We start from the raw sequence: 18,335 nt of genomic DNA, 5'->3' as shown, positions 1-18,335 counted from the left end.
CAACTGTATTTGAGACTCATTAAGAAGAGAGACAGCCCATTGGCCAAAGCGGGTTACCCTTTGGAAGGGCATCATACCTAAAACTTACTTCACGTGATCCAAGAATCGCGGTAAGCTGTAAGCAAATTGCTTGGAAAGGCTCGGCTGCGATGATTTGCGATTATCTAAGTATAAACAAATATTTCAAATGACAAATATAGTTTCTTGGATACGTTGCTTGCACCGACGTAAACGGAACGGAGATCTAGCGGCACGAGACCTGATGCCTTGACAATAGAGAGACAACAAACGGCGCATGAACGGTGCCCCGTTGATTAACGGACCCCACACCCTGTTTCCAAATTCGCCCATCATGATCATCATCATCACCATCACATTGAGTGATTGATTGATCGATTAAATACAAAATTAAGACTTTGATTAACGTCGTCAACTTCCCCATATCCTCCCCTTATCCTTTCTTGCGTTCACCTTTTTCAATAATGAAGATGATGGTTCAAACATCAATCTCTCTCAATCAAATCTTAGTCTCTTCCCCACACTTGGAATACACAAAATAGAGATGGAAATGTTTGGTTAAAAGGGCAAAAAAAACCCAAAATTAGTAAGTAATTAAGGAAAAAGAATGATTAAGAGAAATTGACCCTTTCAGTGTAAATGCATGATGAGTTGGATATAATTAATTGTTCATTGCCTTGTTATTTTAAATTCGTTTAGGTGAAGAGTCATGTAACAGCCATACACCAAAATACAAATATTAGGTGACATTAAATACAATACTATATTATACTTAAAGATGCTTTATGATGCTAATCAGTTGCCAAAACCCACTAACTTAAAAGTTTATTAGTTAATTTCTAAGAATTTTTATTTTTTATTTATTTTTTAATGGAATTATAATATTTAATTTATTAATAATATATTGAATCTATACATCAACATGCACCCGATATTTGCTGTGTATGTAATGGCGTTCGAGCACGTTCAAACAAGGACCCGATGTCTTAGGGTTGTGCTACGCCTACATGGCAAACTTTTCTTCCTTTCCCTTTGAAATATGGTAGACGACAGGAGCGAAATGTTTTTACATTTTTTAAGAAATTGCATGAGAGACGATGCACGTGGGCAGGGGAAGGCGGTCATGAATCAACCAATCCACATTGCTCCAACATAAACCTGTCTTAACCTAAAACATTGGTCCTTCATATTTTTCTTATGTTTTAAGCCAACTGTGTTCGGTCAAGATTCTCCTTTAATAAGGGGAGGAACAAGGGAAAAAAGAAAGCAGAGGAGAACAAGAAGAAGTAAAGAAGACGACAAGGTTATATTTATTCTGCAGTACAACTCAAAATGGAATAGATCAGAATATTTTCCCCTTTCTTTGATCTTGAATTATTTCAAAATAATGGATAATATATCAAGGTAAAGATATAAGTGTTTATCTTTTTATCGGAATAGAAATTATCATTATTTGTCTTTAATCGGTGTTCAAAATGTGATAATTTGTATATGAGTAACCTGTAACACTAAAAGTAAGTCAAGTTATTTTAGTCTATTTATGATCCTTAAACATTTTCTTGACAATATGGTTTAATTAAGACTTGAGTCTTAATACGAATTAGATAAATGGACGCGACACATCACATGGCAGATGGGCTTATCACAAAAACCAACTAGGCAATGACGAGCCTGCTCTGCTGCACATTTTAGACAAAAACAAGATGATATTTTCGCATCGTCACGATCATGTTTAATTTAAAAGTATGGTAGAGATATTGCATTATCCAAAAAGGGGACCTGAAAAGGAAAATAAGACAGAAAATGATTTGCACATGCATACACGAGACATTGCCCAAAGGCAAATGGGGTATTATGATATATCACATTGGGTATGAAATCTTCTTGTCAGAGTACGGGCCAAAGTGGGATCAGGAAAATGCTTTACATTAGAAGGATTACATTGCTAAGTAATTAATTTGCAGTTCTCATACTCTTTTAACTTCACTTGGAATTCAAGTTTCATTCATCACAATCAATGATAGCAGCTCTCCAGTATAAATGTAAGAAAGGGTTTTTGTCTTTTGTTTACTTAGCAGAAGTAGTAAACATCAAAAGGGTGAATTCTCGTGAATCTTCACTGCAATCAATGAACAGAACAATAGCTATCTCGTGAACAGTAAGTACACTTACTACTTCCAAAATTCTGAAATTCAAAACCCTGAGGATTGAAGCATAAATTGTACAGAGTTTAGGGTCCAGCATGCAGCTGAGTTGGCACCCATATCCGTACAGCCACTGTTTTTCTCTTGCTTTTATTTTATTTTTCTTCTCCTTCTCCTTCTTGTCTCTTTGCCGTGTCAAAGTGTAATAATAGTTTGGACTGCTTTTACTTCCATTAAAGCTCCAGCTTTTCTTTTTTGGTTGTATTACAAATTGCCTTTCTCCAATATTTTAATGGCTGAAAAATGAATAGGACTCTTCCAAGACTTTTTGAATGCCGGTAACAAGCATGTACACAAGTACATATAAAAACAGCAAAGCCTCTGAGCTTTTATTGTGAAGTTGTGAACTGTGAAGCAGTATCTAAAACAGAACAATGCTAGTTCCAGAGTAGCAGATCAGTGTCTTACCCAACCAACTTCTCTCTCACTTCACCATTACAACTTCTTTTCTTTGTTTTTTTTGGTATTTTAATTTTTCAAAATTTCCCTCCAAGTTAAGCAGTAAGGGAAAATGGAAACTAGCTCAATTTCCAAGCTGTTGATTTGGTTCATCACAGGTTTGTTAGTGTGTTCTAAACTGATCCAGTGTAGCATTACCTATGATAAGAAAGCTATTGTCATCAATGGACAAAGGAGAATCCTCATCTCCGGCTCCATTCATTATCCCAGAAGCACCCCTGAGGTGATTGTCTTTCACTCTTTTCCTCTTATTTTCCCCTTGAAAAAGAAAAAGACTAATTCTTTGGGTTGTCTTTTTTTTGGATGCAGATGTGGGAGGATCTTATAAAGAAGGCTAAAGATGGAGGCTTGGATGTCATAGACACCTATGTCTTCTGGAATGGTCATGAACCTTCTCCTGGCAATGTACTTTCTTAGATCTCAACTGGGTCATCTTTGAATTCTGTGTTTTTTTTTCCTCTTTACTTCTGGTTATGTATTCTTTATTCAATTTTTGGGATGGTGCAGTATAATTTCGAAGGGAGATACGACCTGGTACGGTTCATTAAGACAGTACAAAAGTTGGGACTACATGTTCATCTTCGCATTGGACCCTATGTTTGTGCAGAGTGGAATTTTGGGTACTTACTATCTATATTCTTTTTGCCTTCTTCAGTTAAAAATGAAAATTTTTTAACCTTCTTAACATGTTCCAGAGTAAATATTTCGATCTGAGATGTGTTTTAATTTAATTTAATTACTTTTTTTGAAAGAATTTTGTTTCCTGCTTCCTGGATTTGAGTGGTTTACATTTTCTTTCCGCTACAGAGGCTTTCCTGTTTGGCTAAAGTATGTTCCTGGTATCAGCTTCAGAACAGATAATGAGCCCTTCAAGGTGTTTCTGGACATATTAGTTCATTTTTATCAGTTCTGTCTGTGCTATGAATTTCTTTACTAAAATGGAAAAATCCAAAGGAAAGCCAGAAAGGGGGCCCTTTCAATTTGAAGAAGAAAGAGGAAGAACAAAGAGTGCAGAAAGTCAAAAAGCTAATAGGCTTTTTAAGAAAATTTCTAATTTTTTTCTTTTGTTTTGTTTCCTACAGAGGGCAATGCAAGGATTTACCCAGAAAATTGTCCAAATGATGAAGAATGAAAAGCTCTTTGCATCACAAGGTGGCCCCATCATTCTCTCTCAGGTATGAGATTCTCCATATTTGGCCTTTATGATTTCTAGTTTTGGGAATTCTGATTTGCTCAAATTGGCCGAGATTTGGTTTCAAAAAGAGAAGAGCTGGAAGGATGGCTAAGAGCCTAAGACGCCAATAACAGGTGAAAGCTTTGGTCTGAACTTGTACACTATCTCATTTGTGCAGATTGAGAATGAATATGGACCTGAGAGTAAGGCACTTGGAGCGGCTGGTCGTGCATACATTAATTGGGCTGCAAAAATGGCTGTTGGACTGGATACAGGAGTCCCATGGGTTATGTGCAAGGAAGATGACGCCCCAGACCCTGTGGTAAACTGTCTCACTCTCTTTTCTTCCCTTAGTTTTCATCTTTGTTGAATTTCATGTTGCCTCAGAAGACCCTGACTCTGTTTTCCTTCACATCTTGAATGCAGATAAATGCATGTAATGGCTTTTACTGTGATGCATTCTCTCCCAACAAGCCTTACAAGCCTACAATGTGGACTGAGGCTTGGAGCGGCTGGTGAGTACATTCTTTGCCAATCCTTGAGAATTTGATATAAGGAATGTGGAGTTCATATGCTTATTTGTATATCTGATATTTGTTTTCCCAATACTGAGAAGGTTTACAGAATTTGGTGGCACAATTCACCAGCGCCCAGTTCAAGACTTGGCATTTGCAGTTGCTCGTTTCATACAAAAGGGTGGCTCTTATATTAATTATTATATGGTTAGTTACCTTGTTTATTGTGGTCTATAATTGTAACGACTCATGGTGCCAGCCACAAGTTTAAGCTCACAGCTTATGCTCCATTTGCTTTTGATAGTATCATGGAGGAACCAACTTTGGACGGACTGCTGGAGGACCATTTATTACAACCAGTTATGACTATGATGCTCCAATTGATGAATACGGTGAGAAAACTGAGTTCATTCTCGTTATAATTAAAATCATGACCTTGTGAAATTCCTTTAAAGCTTTCACAATCTAAAGCTTGCCTTATCAGAATTTGACAGGAGCAATTGATTAACCCACGGATCTTTCCTGCTGTCAATCTTCTCATTTCCATTTCTTCCTTGCTATGTTCTCATAGATCTTAACTTTGTAAATGTAGCAATACAATGCAAGGGTTTTGTCTTTCAACTCTGAGTTTCAACTGACAAGTTCACCTTGCTTAGGTTTAATCCGGCAGCCTAAATATGGTCATCTGCAGGAGCTTCATCGGGCTATTAAGCTATGTGAACATGCTTTAGTTTCCTCGGATCCTACTGTTACTTCCTTGGGAACCTATCAGCAAGTCTGCTCTCTCTGTCTATCATTATTCTTATTATCCATTGGTAGTAGGATAGTTTTGCTTTTAAACAACACTTTCCACTGATTATGTTAATAATAATCATCTTTCAGGCCCATGTATTCTCTTCAAGGCAAGGAAGCTGTGCAGCTTTTCTATCTAATTACCATACAAAATCTGCTGCTAGGGTGCTGTTTAATAACAGGCACTACAATTTGCCCCCTTGGTCTATTAGCATTCTTCCTGATTGCAGAAATGCGGTGTTTAACACTGCAATAGTAAGTAAACCCAGGGGCCTTATTTTACTGTAGTTAAGGCTATTTTCATTGAATCATTTGATATTCCTCTGAAAATACTTATATAATTGTTCAATGTACATCAAGGTTGGAACTAAAACTTCACATATCCAAATGTTGCCAACGAACTCCATGATGTCCTCATGGGAGACTTATGATGAAGACATTTCTTCTCTAGGGGAAAGTTCAAGACTCACAGCTCCCGGACTCTTGGAGCAGATGAATGTTACCAGAGATACCAGTGACTATCTGTGGTACACAACCAGGTTAAGCACTGCATTTTAATACTCTTTGAATTCCTTTTACCAAATTGTTGAATAGCAACTTGACATTCATCAAGAAACCTCATACTTTCTTTAACTATCTGTGAAGTTCGGTACTACCACTAAAAAAGATTTGAAGGTATCATGACAGAACATCATTAGTATAGATGGACTTGCTCAGAAAGGTCTGAAAATTTCATGAAAAGGCTCAATCTGGTCAATGCCATTTGCAGCAATGTAATTGATGCAATTCACTACCCTCATATCTCTGTTCCAATGAATTTTCTGGGGATCTTGAGACTGAACTGGACAGAGAGAGGAGGAAACCATAGATAATCCATAGCCAACCGCCACTAGATATTTGATATCTACAGTTTGAATCATTTTACATGTATGAGACTGAACTAGACAGAGAGAGGAGGAAACTAGAGATAATCCATAGCCAACCGCCACTCGATATTTGGTATCTACAGTTTAAATCATTTTACATGTAGAAGTTGTCAGACACAAATGTATCTATATCTCTTCACATAGTCTATAGCGTCCAAGGCAGTAACCATAGAAATATGTAAATTAAAGTGGCCGAAGCAATAACCTAATAATTTCTTCTTGTCTTAATTTCATTCCAGTGTTGACATTAGCCCATCAGAATCATTTCTGCGAGGAGGACAAAAGCCCACTCTCAATGTGGACTCAGCTGGCCATGCTCTTCATGTCTTCATCAACGGCCAGTTCTCAGGTATGTTATGGTTTTACTCATAATTGAAGTATCATTACTTATTGATAACACTGAATTTTGATATTTGCATTGTTTAGTCATACTAAGTCATATGATTAAATCACAGGGTCAGCCTTTGGAACCAGGGAAGACAGGAGTTTCACATTCTCAGGACCATTGAACCTACGTGCTGGAACAAATCGCATTGCACTTGTCAGTGTAGCCGTTGGATTACCGGTTAGTTGCTCTTGACCATGCTTATCTGGATGCAACTGTTACCTGCCACGTTTACTATTTCCTCAGGCATTTCCTTTACCCTATGGTTCTATTAGGATGGGAAAGAAGCAAGTGAACTGAACTTGTCCCAACCAAAACTTTAAACTAATTACTGATACAAATTTATGGTGGTGTTGAAGAACGTTGGACTGCATTACGAGACATGGAAAACAGGGATTCTTGGTGTTTTCTTGCATGGCCTTGACCAAGGAAAGAAAGACTTGACGTGGCAGAAATGGTCATACCAGGTTTGGCAAACTTGCATTCATCTGCAAAAACTATTCGATGATGCATTACAAAATGCCAGAAGAAGTTAGTTAGGCTCACAGAACTACTCCTAAACAGGTTGGCTTACAAGGAGAAGCGATGAATTTGGTCTCTCCAGATCAAGCCTCATCAGCTGAGTGGATTCGAGGGTCACTAGCTACACGCAGTCGGCAGTCTATGGCATGGTACAAGGTAGAAAAGCTGAAGGGGCAGGGAAATGCAAATGGGATGAATTAGGGGATTTTCGATTTTTTGTCCCTTTTCTTTTAGATGGTGTCTAAATTTTGGCTTGGATATTTCAGGCATATTTCAATTCCCCAGGAGGTGATGAACCACTGGCTTTGGATATGCGGAGTATGGGAAAGGGTCAAGTATGGATCAATGGAGAGAGCTTAGGAAGATATTGGATGGCTTATGCAAAGGGTGACTGCAGTGCTTGTGGTTACTCAGGGACATTCCGACCTACAAGGTGCCAGAGTGGTTGTGGCCAGCCAACTCAAAGATGGTATCACTCTCGCAGAACTCCATAAATGACTAGGCTTTCAATGGACTGAAACTCTTATCTCAATTCTTTATATCTTTAAATTTTCAGGTATCACGTTCCAAGATCATTGCTAAAGCCGACAAGAAATTTGTTGGTAGTCTTTGAAGAACTTGGTGGGGATGCATCCAAAATATCTCTTGTGAGGAGATCAGTTTTATAAACATAGCTGACAAGGAGAAAATTACCAAAGAGTAAAGATATGGGTGGAGAAGCTATTTCAGTTTCAATTGTCTAAATGTTATTTCACTATTGTTTTAAATTATAAAGGTTTTAGAATTAGGCAGTCATCTGGATGAAAGCTCTGTAAAGTAAGTGGGTGATAAGTGATGACAGGCGAGCCAGTTGATATCTAAGTTTGAAATCCCATTTTTTTCTCCTTTCCTGCTTTCAAGAAATGAATCATCATTTTCTTAGTGATGCAAAGGTTTCCTGATTTTATTTGCGGCTGACACCCGACTGTCCAATTGTGCAAGTGCAATTGCCATTCTTGGTTTTACTAATAGGACACTAACTAGAACTTAGGCTGGAAGCATATCATGTGCAAAGTGTCACAGCACAACCCATGAGTTGCCGACCAACCCCGGAAGCTGGGGAAGGTGCCGGACAAGGCAAGAAAGCTGCCGTACCAGTCCGGCTTACTTAAGCTCTTATTTTCAAAATTTAAAGTCACATAAGGTTCAACTAAAGTTAAGCAGTTGACACAAAGCACATCCTTATTTAGCTAATCCAGATAAGAACATAAAAGAAGAGAGTGCAAAACAGAGAACCCAATTAACTTTAGGCTATCAGCTTTCTTAACTAAACAATCCAAGGATGTATCAGAAAACATGAGACTAATTTGAACATAAGATTGTATTCATATAGAAACAAGGGGCAGAAGCCGAAGTTAGCCAAATACAACTAAAATCACACATTATTAAGTATCTATCCAAGATACAGTTATTTTATGAGATCCATAAGTAACATTCTAGTTTCAGAAACAACTTCAGACTTCAAGGAGTACAACTAAACCTTGATTCATGCTTCTCTGCATCAAGCAAGCATGCTAGAATGTGAGGTTATTTTCTGTTGCAATTCATCTTTCTTTGCACCCACAACCTTGTCAATTATTGTGCCCTCTTTGAGAAAGATAAAAGTTGGCATTGCCTCGATAGCCCAATCCTGAGCCACAGTCTGTGGAAAAACAAGAAAATTATTGTCAAGAAAAATTATTTAGTAATCACAATCCTCTCTTTCCAGTCAAGTTAATACAAATCGAATGTTAATTGAGCTGTAGTAAGCAAAGGTTTAAGGGATGCTACCTTCAATTCATCCACATCCACCTTCAAGAATGTGACTTGGGGCATCTTCTTAGCAAGCTCTACCAGGACTGGTGTAATAAAACGACATGGCGCGCACCATGAAGCTGTGAAATCCACCACCACCTATCCAAGATAACCTTTTCTTAAGTATGATACAGCTTTTAATTAAAGTTCTGCTACCGAATTTAAGATTAGTTAAAAGATATGCATTACAAAAAGATATTTACTTAATATGATAACTTTTAACTCGTTAGTAAAATCCTTTTAATTATCATAAAAACAGGATAACAAAGCATAAGAATTTGGTGAAAAGCAAACTCCCAAAGACTACTCATGCACATAATAAACCTTAATAAACATATCGACGTAATCTCATTGTGATAATTAAGCTAGGGATCTAATTTCAAGCCCATGTAAGATCGAATCCAGTAAACAAGAAGCCAAAAATCTAAATCTTGCACGGAAATCAAACCAAGTTTACTGTCAATTTCACTAATTAACCCAAATCTGTTTGCTTAATTCACAGATGGAGAATCAGGAAAAACACGTACCCATTTCAAACATACAAACGTTACAAAACAGATAGCTAGATAAGCAAGTAACAGCCATTGTCCAAAACAGTCAAAGAAAATGAAATTTTCAGTTAATCGAAAAGAAAAGAGTATATATTTTACCAGCTTCTTGGACGCGTTAGCTATCTGCAGCTGCTCGTTCCATGAATCAACAGTGTGGCAGCTGATCACTTGTCCCTCTTCCGCCATCGTCGTCCGTTTGATTCCTTCCCCTCAAAGTTGATAATCGGCCAAAGCAGATTCCGTCTCTCTTTGCTATTAAGCTTTTTTCTTTTTCTTGAGCGGTGATGTTCTGAAACGGCCCGTCCACGGCTGCCTTATATAGGCTAACGTAGAGGCTTATTACGAGAATGCCATCGGGTAAAATTTCGGGAACACGTGACGCAACCTCATATGTCAGTGACGCAAAATTTTTGTGGTCAGCAGTGAAAACAATTCCGTGTTTCCGATTTCGAGTAAAAGGGAAGGAAACGAGCGCTCCTCTAGAATTTGGATAAGGACTTTGACATGATACGTGCATACGGCGCACGATGATGTTTTGAACGGTACCAAAAAAATGGTCTCGGTGCAATAAATTGACGGCAGCGTCCACGTGCTTCTTTTTTTCGCTTTCACATGGAAAATAATAATAAAAAAAAAAACAGAAAAAGCGTCATGCTTTACTAAATGCCCAAACCAAAGCCCAAAACTTGTTAAAGCCTATGATTTTTTGCAATTGGATTGGACACATGGGCCTAATTAAATAGTAATTAAATTGGGCCGTTAGTGATATAAATTTGTTTATTTTTTACTATTGGGCTTGGTTAGTGTAAGTCCATTTAAATCTTATTGGACTAGGTTACTACCAGATGTATTTTAATGCAAAGTACTTGTTTATTACATATAGAAACACCATTGCTTATAAGTTAAAAGGCATCATATACCTTTTACCAATATAAGATTTGTATCTTATTTTGGTTTAGACTTATTTTGATTTTAATATATCTGGTGAAGGTCCTTTATTGTTATGGAATTCGTATCTCACTTTGATCCGAATTTATCTAAATTTTGATGTTTTTATGAATATTTTTTACTGATAAGAAATTTGTACCTCAACTCGATTTTGATATTTTTTATAAAAATCTGATTTTAGTAAAAAATTGATAAATTCTAATATCACTTGTCACGAATTTATATTTTTATTTCAAAAAATATATCTATTAAATTAAAAACCCTAAATCAAGATTAAAATTCATTTATTTGTTTTTAACTTATTAATATGAAATCTGTCACAAATAATCTTATTAGAAAATAATTTATTCATGAAAATCTTAAGACGGACAAAGTTGAAAGTTTCTTCTCTCATGAATTAGATGGAATCATTGGTCGAATTTTGCAAAGAATCTCAAGTATCTCAATTTTGTGTCAAAGATAAATCCAAGCTGGTTCAAGATTTTTTTGGCATTTGCAAAACTGAAAATGATCCACCAAACGGCGGGCACCACCACCCTTGTCGAAGCAAATACAAGTCCAAGTTCTGAGACAGGTGCCACTTAAATGTCCAGTACCGAGCTCCCACGTGGGAGTCCTCCGATCCACATTTCACCCCCAAATTCCCTCTACCCCACAATGTTATCTGCTCCTTAAACCACCAGAATTTCTTTCCCAAGCTTTTGCAAAAGCATAATTTTGTTAAACCAAAAAAAAAAAAAATTGAATTTCCTTTTTTTTTATAATTTGTTTTTACAATTTACTTGTTTTTTTTTTTTTTTCAGTTGCGCAAAGACTCAAACAGGTTCTGGTCTTTCAACAATGGCTCTCCCTCAGCTAATCCTTCCCATGCTGCTTCTTCTTCGCTCACTCACCAACCTTCGATAAACCCCAACGCCCTTAATCCCTCTCTTTTAAACCCTAATTTCAAGCCCTTTTCGAAGTCGTCTTCGCCTCTCTCAATCGCGCAGAGTTCACAGGCTCAGCTCTTTCCGGTGCTCGGCTTCCTCTTTCCCCGAGAAACACCACACCAATCCTCCGAAATCAGACGACGTCGTGGAGCTCCTCTGTTTCCTCTCCCATTAGTCTCTTCCCTGGCGCCATCCTCCCTCTCCAGATCTTCGAGTTCCGTTACCGCATTATGATGCACACGCTGCTCCACACCGACCTCCGGTTTGGCGTCATTTACTCCGATGCCGTATCCGGTACCGCCGACGTGGGATGCGTCGGCGAGATCGTCAAACACGAACGACTCGTCGACGATCGCTTCTTCCTCATATGTAAAGGTCAAGAACGGTTCCGTGTCACCAATATCGTCCGCACGAAACCGTATTCGTCGCCGAAGTCAACTGGCTCGAAGACAGGCCGTCCGGCGACGGAGATTTAGAAGGATTAGCCAATGAAGTGGAGATTTACATGAAAGACGTGATTCGGCTATCCAATCGGCTTAACGGGAAACCGGAAAAGGAAGCGCAGGACTTGAGGAGGAATCTTTTCCCGACGCCGTTTTCGTTTTTCGTGGGGAGTACATTTGAAGGGGCGCCGAGAGAGCAACAGGCTTTGCTGGAGTTGGAAGACACGGCGTCCAGGTTAAAAAGAGAGAAGGAAACTCTAAGGAACACTCTTAATTACTTGTCCGCCGCATCCGCTGTGAAAGACGTGTTTCCCTCCTCATGATGAGGGGCTTTGATAAAAACTTGAACAAAACTTGGGTTAGAGTTTGGTGAATATATAGATATTTTGATGCCTAATTTGTTATACACGAAGCTGTAAATTTTTGATATGGAATCTCTCTGTTTGTTTTGTACTACCAGTTGTTAGAATCTTGAATGAATTGTTGATGTTAACATGGTTAATTTGCACACAAGCTAGTCTTTTGAAGATGTTTCAAGCTTACACTTTCATGTTACTGCAACTTTGATTGGATTCTTATGCTTGGAATGGATTGATGGTGGATATGATTCAGTTTCCCTGAAGTAGCTACTAGCAAGGGCTCTTTGTTAATCATTCTCAAGCAGGGCAGAGCTGGAAAAATGGCCTTTTAGTTTCAGGACAGCCAGGGCTTGCTCTGCCTGGCCCTTACAGCCAGTCTTACCTGATTCAGCCAAAGCACAATCCGTTCATGATATCAGGATGCTATTATAAGTTAAAAACAAGTAGAGAACTCACGTTTGAGATGAATTCATACTGCGACTTTCAGTAAAACTTCCAAACCAAGACCAAATAAACCATGCAGATACTTCACAGGCTCTATTATTACAATGAACTAGTTAAGCAAGGTGGCTGATATTGCCAGACTAGGCCCCCTAACATAGTACTAGATAACAGCTACAAATGATCCTCAATTTGTTGTGCTTTTTTTTTTTTTTGGGAAAACTGCCCTCTGCAACTTAAAGATTGTACTAGTAATTAATAATCTCAACTCACTGATTATGTCTCGAGTTGAATAACCATGTCGGGGTGGCTTAACCAGGTCGGATGTCCCTGCACATTTTAAGCACCATAAGACATTGGTTAGTGCCCGGGAACTTTGAAATACAGTTCGCCTTCCTACATCTTCTAAGTTGTCCTGGACTTTGCCATGGTTCCATAAAAAGTTTCCAATCCATTCCTTCAAGTTATAGTTCACCTTTTTACTCCCATTTATTTAAAGAAACAACCGTTACTACATGATTCCACCAATCAGCCAACCAATTTGAAGGCTTCAGAATGTACAACAATTTAAATACACAGATACAATCTCTTCCCTGTGCGGTGAAACATTGGAACTTCTACAGTAGCATATGAAAAATGCCTTACAAGTACAACTTGGAATTTGATTCTACAGAACCCAATTCTCGACAAAGGGCCGCCAACTGCTGAACTTCCGAGTAGAGTGTCTCTTCTCAAATGCTTCCATTCTTGTAGCATTTCCAACACGCTGTGAGCATAAGATGTTCATTAGTCTAGAGTTGGTAAAACACTGACAGCAAATCAAGATCACTTTTCAAATAGCATGTTTTTTCACAATGCAGTATGCCCCAATGGCTAATATTCTACTTTGGATTTCCCATTTGAATCTGCCCTAAGGTTTTAATCTAGTATCCCTGTCCCATACCTTCAATTAACCAAATGTATTCTTCACTTTCCAGAGAAGAAAAAGGTTAGAGCAGCTACAAGTAGACATCATTTTAACGATGCAGTCTTGAGAAAACAGTTGAGGGCACAGCAATCATACAAGCTTTATATCTTTACAATGAAAAAACAAAGAAACTCTCGATTCACCAAAATGGGGTAGCGAGCATTCTTATGTGAAATGACAGGTAAAACTCATGTGCAGCCATTCAACTTTCACTAAACATTAGACATCCTATGACTCAGTTATCCCATGCTTTGATTACTCAAGATATGAAGCTGAGTATCTAACGGGAAAAAAGTTGATGCTAACCTTAAGGCACTGACTCTTCTTTGTATCACAAACTGGATAATCATAGGGGCAGCAATGACGGTTGTCCTTACAACACACAGCAGAATCCAACTCACAACATTTCCAAGAAAAGCATATTCCAAATATGCGATGAGTACAACAGCAGGTTTCCCCAGCTGAACAGTAAGTAAAAAGATCACACTTAGTTGGTCCTGGGGGTGGTGGAGGAGGTGGATTTGGGCTAGTCTTCATTGGATATGAAGCCAGCGTGTTAATGCCACAGAGCCCTTTAGAATCCCCACTGTTACGTAGCATATGAATATAGCCATCCATTCCCCACCGTGTACCCCATGAATTCTTGACAATCCAATAATCCACCCCATTTTCTGAACCATAACCTACAATCAACACAGCATGATCCAAGGAACTTGAACATGGACCAGTAAATATCCCCTGTCACATAAATAACTGTTAATCATAATGATAGTAGATCAACAAAAGGATACTTTCTTAGAGGATTATTAGGACCAACCTTGGAGTACAACTGAAATGCTCTCTCACTCCCACATATACCTACACTCACAGGCTGCTTTGCCACTGCTTGTAATAGTAGGTCCTCGTTATTGGCTGGTACATCGGTGAAACCATCAACTGTTACCACACGCCTTTTCAGCTGCAATGAATTAGAAAAATAGATATCAAAACTACATTTACTTTTTAGTACAAAACTAAACATCTTGACATGGGTAAATACTGGGGAACTGAAACCATTACCTTTTCCTTGTTGCAGGTATTTTCCCGACCTAGGTATGGGTAATCTTCCTCAGTGTCTATTCCATGGTTATCAATGACAAACAGATATGCATAGTCCATGAGTCCACCCTCACAGCCACTATTGTAAGATCTGTCACAATCAACCAACTCTTGTTCAGAGAGGCTGACAAGAGTTCCAGTGACAATTTTATTTATACCTTCTATAGCTCCAGTAGCTGAGAATGACCAACAAGCACCTAGACAAGAATAATAATTAGACTTGTCTCTATCTTAATTACATGAAACAAGTTCAATCTGCAACTTGTAACTCAAAATATAGCCCGTAATGTTGCCATGTATGACTTATGTTGTTGGAATAACCTACTCATAATGATATTAAGCATTTAAATCCAAAACTCTATAGGAGGCATTACAGGTGATGATCAGGAAAGAACCTCGAATCATTCAAAACCAGAGGGATTGTTTTTTACACCAAAGTCCTTCAATATGATAGTAATCGAGTTTTCTAGTATCAATAAGTCCTGCCAATGCACAGGCTAACTGGTAAAGAGCACTTTATTCAAACAAATTCATTGGTAAATGTTCAGTTTTCTCAGAATTATAAAAATAGGGATTTGGGAAATTAAGCAAGTCTCTTCTTAAGATTCGTGATAACTAGAAAAATATAAGCTATGTGATCTAGATCAAACCGAAATCGGTGCTTGTTCTATACAAAACTGAAACACAAAAAAGATTAGAAAAAAAATCCTAAACAAGTTAAAGTAAAAGACTTCATAACAAACAATTGCATACCACAGCTCCCTTGATCTTTGACCTTTGTTACAGCCCCTTTCGTCCTCCAATCCATCGAAGCAGGAATATCTCGAACAAGGCCCGGCAATTGAAGGTTTGGTCGGCTACCGTCAATGGCACCAGCAGAAAGACCCAAGCGAGAAGCTTTGAACTCGTGGTGAGTGAGATCAGCAAAGGCATTGAGAGCCAAAGAGTAAGAAGAATTGCCCATACCATTGTGCTGAGTAACAAAGGCATAGTTGTCTTCAAACACCTTAAGCCTGTACGATTTTTCCTCTTCTGATGAGTACCGTTTACCATGTTGATCACACCAAGTTTCAAAGAGGTGGGAGATGTGGGAAGGAGAAGCAAAGCAAGGGTCAAAGAAAAGGAGGAAAGACAAAAGAAAGCAAGCACGAAGAGGTTCCATTGTCAATAAAAAAGAAAGGGTGATTTGGGTCTTTCTTCAACGGTGTATATTCGTTCGCTGATTGGAGCTGCCTAGAAATGTGGGCATCCAAATAGGAAATGAGGACATGGCCTTTTGTTTACAGTGAAAGTGGGTGGGAAACTGTCCAAACCGACCAGGCTCCTAAATCCTTGCAATGTCTGACCAGTTAAAAGGAAGTAAAATTACTATTATATACCACTAGAAGTCTGAAGGCGACGTTATCAGGGATGGGTAAAAAAGTAAATTTGCCAATTTCTTTAACCAGAACAATATGTCGAGTTGTGTTTGTCGGTTTGTTAATTATTTTCAAAAATAATATACATAAATCCATTGTCTTTTTGAGTGTGCAATTACAAATAATTAAAAAGCAAGGTTTACTTATTGAATAAATCCCTTATTTTTTGTTTTTTATGAATCAATTATAAATTTATTACTCAATTTCAATTATAACTATAGATTAAAATATAAATAAACTCTTAAATAATCTAAATTTCTTAAAAAAATTCATATATTTTTATTGTATTTAAATAAAATTTTATTCTATAATTTTTAATCATATAAATTTTATATTGAAGAAAAAAAAACCACATGACAAGTAATCTTAACGGATGTTAAACTAGTGATTAATCTACATATTTTCACATTTATGACAGATAATATGATTTTTTAGCACAATGAAATTAATCAATTGAAATGGTTATGTTTTTAGGAGGCAAATTTCTCATTCAGTCAATTTCATTATGTGTAAAAAAAATGACCTCAGCTTGAATTTATACATGCATAAATCATAAGATAAGGGTTTATGTAGAAATAATTAAAAAATAGAGGTATATTTAGAAAAATTGAAAAATGTTACTACTACTAGCAGCAGTTAAAGTTCATTTTTTACATTAAACCAGAACGATAAGGAGACAGGCAGAGGCAGGGGAGAGTACCCTTTAGCTATGGAAACACCGGAACTCTAGAAAAGGCACGTGTACCCAAAAGCGATGACAATTCTATCGGATTTATGATTTTTACATTGCCCTTTTTAAAAGTAATAAAAACACAAAAAAGGGGAGAGAGAGAGAGAGAGTTACAGAGATCACCTTCTTCGTGCGGCCTGAGATAACGCCACGGAAACGACCATACCAACCTCCTTCTCTTTTATTTGTTTTTGTTTTTTCTCAAACACCAAAACCCAAAGCTTCAGTTCCCGTAATCTGCCCAATCATGGACGTTGATCCTCGTCAGTACGAACACCTTGTAAGTTTTTGACCTTTCACCCTGCCCCTTTTATATCAGTTGTGAAGTGTTGAAATTTGAATTATCTTTGCAAGTGTAGTTTGATGCTTTGAATGTGTTTGGTTTATAGCATTTGTTGCTGGAAATTTTGTTTTTTTCTCGAATACCAAAGCCTGATCTCTCTCTTTATATTTGTATGATATGAAATTAGGGTATTGTGCAATTATGCAGTTTAATTAGTTTTTGATAGTTTATTAGGTTCGTACGGATTTATCATAATCATGAATTTGGGTAGTTATTGCGGTTATGGGAATTCGTTAGGGCTTGAGTTATTTGTTTTTATGTTTTGGGTCAAATTGATTTCAAGTACATTTCTGTATTTGTGGATTCTGGAATAAGTATTGGTTATATTATATATGCATGCTTGGTTTTGCAATAGAATCTATAAGTAAGGATCTAGTTATTTTTGTCTGATAAATCATGGAAGCAAGTAAAACTTTGACTCTAGGGGTCAACTTTTTGTTTGGAAGGTTAGTGCTCTTCCATGGGTTCAAGTTTTGAACCTTCATTTGAAAAGTTAATTGCTTCTAAGTGTAGCTCTTGGTTGAAGGTTATTTTGAGGAAATGTAGCTTTTGGGGTTGTTTGATCTAGTTTGCATCTAAGTCTTTACCTCGTTTCATGATTTTGGGTACTATTGTGGAATCAGGCAAGTTACCTTTGTTTCAGCTGCTTCTGGTAGCAATAATTTATAGGGTGATGTAACTCTAATGCTGTTGCATATGGTGTTACAACTTAAAATATCATTCCCCATCTTCAGTCATTATAGTTTGTTTAGTCATGTTTTGATGAATTATCTGATTTTTTATGGACTCCTTTTCTTCCTCTTCTTTTTTGACAACGGAGCACCAGAATGATAATATTGATTCATCTATGTTATAGCTATGTCCCTCCAATGGCCTTATCTTCTTACATTTTGGGGCTTCCATCTCCATACGTCTTTTACAGGCAGTCAATGACAATGACATCCACAACATTGTTATGTCATATCTTGTGCACAATTGCTTTAAAGAAACTGTGGAATCTTTTATTGCTTGTACCGGGATGAAGCAGCCTTCTGATTATCTTGAGGACATGGAAAAGAGAAAAAGTAGGTGAAGTTTTTCTTTTGATATCTTTTTCCGCATGAGATATAGATAACCTAAGATTACTATGGTGAAGCACATTTATTCAACCAAGGCATGTGTGAATTATCAAAGATGCAAAGTTTTCTAATTATAGCGTCTTTCTTGGATATTCTTTACTGAGAGTTTGAAAGGTGAACTCAGTTGCATGTCGTATGTGGCAAGAAAACTCAAGGGATTTG

The 18,335-nt window shown here is 37.5% G+C and overlaps 4 protein-coding genes across 5 annotated transcripts in view; 2 read left to right on the top strand and 2 right to left on the bottom strand.

The window, feature by feature from the left end:
- The first annotated feature begins 2,354 nt into the window (after window positions 1–2,354).
- BGAL5 (beta-galactosidase 5) lies at window positions 2,355–7,920 on the top strand. Its single transcript, XM_021427991.2, has 18 exons — window positions 2,355–2,904; window positions 2,991–3,086; window positions 3,189–3,301; window positions 3,489–3,555; window positions 3,764–3,856; window positions 4,034–4,177; window positions 4,282–4,370; window positions 4,472–4,577; window positions 4,675–4,762; window positions 5,027–5,145; window positions 5,253–5,417; window positions 5,523–5,701; window positions 6,328–6,437; window positions 6,544–6,653; window positions 6,833–6,940; window positions 7,038–7,151; window positions 7,262–7,464; window positions 7,552–7,920. Exons 1-18 carry the CDS (start codon window positions 2,734–2,736, stop codon window positions 7,661–7,663), a joined length of 2,187 nt encoding a protein of 728 aa, XP_021283666.1. The 5' UTR covers window positions 2,355–2,733; the 3' UTR covers window positions 7,664–7,920.
- A 399-nt stretch (window positions 7,921–8,319) lies between these two features.
- Window positions 8,320–9,681, bottom strand: LOC110416777 (thioredoxin H-type-like). Its single transcript, XM_021428854.1, has 3 exons — window positions 9,479–9,681; window positions 8,805–8,927; window positions 8,320–8,676 (listed from the first exon to the last, which is right to left on the bottom strand). Exons 1-3 carry the CDS (start codon window positions 9,563–9,565, stop codon window positions 8,536–8,538), a joined length of 351 nt encoding a protein of 116 aa, XP_021284529.1. The 5' UTR covers window positions 9,566–9,681; the 3' UTR covers window positions 8,320–8,535.
- A 3,272-nt stretch (window positions 9,682–12,953) lies between these two features.
- On the bottom strand, window positions 12,954–15,864 carry XBCP3 (xylem bark cysteine peptidase 3). The gene is made up of 5 exons (XM_021428925.2): window positions 15,318–15,864; window positions 14,526–14,761; window positions 14,284–14,424; window positions 13,773–14,204; window positions 12,954–13,265 (listed from the first exon to the last, which is right to left on the bottom strand). Exons 1-5 carry the CDS (start codon window positions 15,724–15,726, stop codon window positions 13,167–13,169), a joined length of 1,317 nt encoding a protein of 438 aa, XP_021284600.1. The 5' UTR covers window positions 15,727–15,864; the 3' UTR covers window positions 12,954–13,166.
- Window positions 15,865–16,683: 819 nt separating this feature from the next.
- LOC110416478 (LisH and RanBPM domains containing protein) overlaps window positions 16,684–18,335 on the top strand; it is a 3,312-nt gene continuing 1,660 nt past the window's right edge. The window contains exons 1-2 of one of the 2 annotated variants that reach the window (XM_021428479.2): window positions 16,684–16,992; window positions 17,912–18,119. In XM_021428479.2, coding sequence (XP_021284154.1) covers window positions 16,960–16,992; window positions 17,912–18,119 — 241 coding nt within the window. In that variant the 5' untranslated portion in view covers window positions 16,684–16,959. The remainder of the gene's footprint in view (window positions 16,993–17,911; window positions 18,120–18,335) is intronic. The other variant, XM_021428480.2, reaches the window with a different exon arrangement.

The sequence above is a fragment of the Theobroma umbraticum genome, unplaced genomic scaffold, assembly GCF_002168275.2.
Source record: "Theobroma umbraticum cultivar Fairchild unplaced genomic scaffold, ASM216827v3 scaffold_51.0, whole genome shotgun sequence".
Taxonomy (NCBI): domain Eukaryota; kingdom Viridiplantae; phylum Streptophyta; class Magnoliopsida; order Malvales; family Malvaceae; genus Theobroma; species Theobroma umbraticum.
This window is presented reverse-complemented; position numbering and strand designations above follow the sequence as displayed.

Excerpts from the sequence above, each read along its gene's own strand:
- BGAL5 (XM_021427991.2), top strand. The coding sequence starts at position 2,734 with ATGGAAACTAGCTCAATTTCCAAGCTGTTGATTTGGTTCATCACAGGT. Across the intron at positions 3,302-3,488 it reads TGTGCAGAGTGGAATTTTGG|AGGCTTTCCTGTTTGGCTAA; the intron begins GTACTTACTATC and ends TTTCCGCTACAG. Across the intron at positions 4,371-4,471 it reads ACTGAGGCTTGGAGCGGCTG|GTTTACAGAATTTGGTGGCA; the intron begins GTGAGTACATTC and ends AATACTGAGAAG.
- LOC110416777 (XM_021428854.1), bottom strand. The coding sequence starts at position 9,565 with ATGGCGGAAGAGGGACAAGTGATCAGCTGCCACACTGTTGATTCATGG. Across the intron at positions 8,928-9,478 it reads CTAACGCGTCCAAGAAGCTG|GTGGTGGTGGATTTCACAGC; the intron begins GTAAAATATATA and ends TATCTTGGATAG. Across the intron at positions 8,677-8,804 it reads TGGATGTGGATGAATTGAAG|ACTGTGGCTCAGGATTGGGC; the intron begins GTAGCATCCCTT and ends GTTTTTCCACAG.
- XBCP3 (XM_021428925.2), bottom strand. The coding sequence starts at position 15,726 with ATGGAACCTCTTCGTGCTTGCTTTCTTTTGTCTTTCCTCCTTTTCTTT. Across the intron at positions 14,205-14,283 it reads CATTTCAGTTGTACTCCAAG|GGGATATTTACTGGTCCATG; the intron begins GTTGGTCCTAAT and ends TTTATGTGACAG. Across the intron at positions 13,266-13,772 it reads AGAAGAGTCAGTGCCTTAAG|CGTGTTGGAAATGCTACAAG; the intron begins GTTAGCATCAAC and ends TTATGCTCACAG.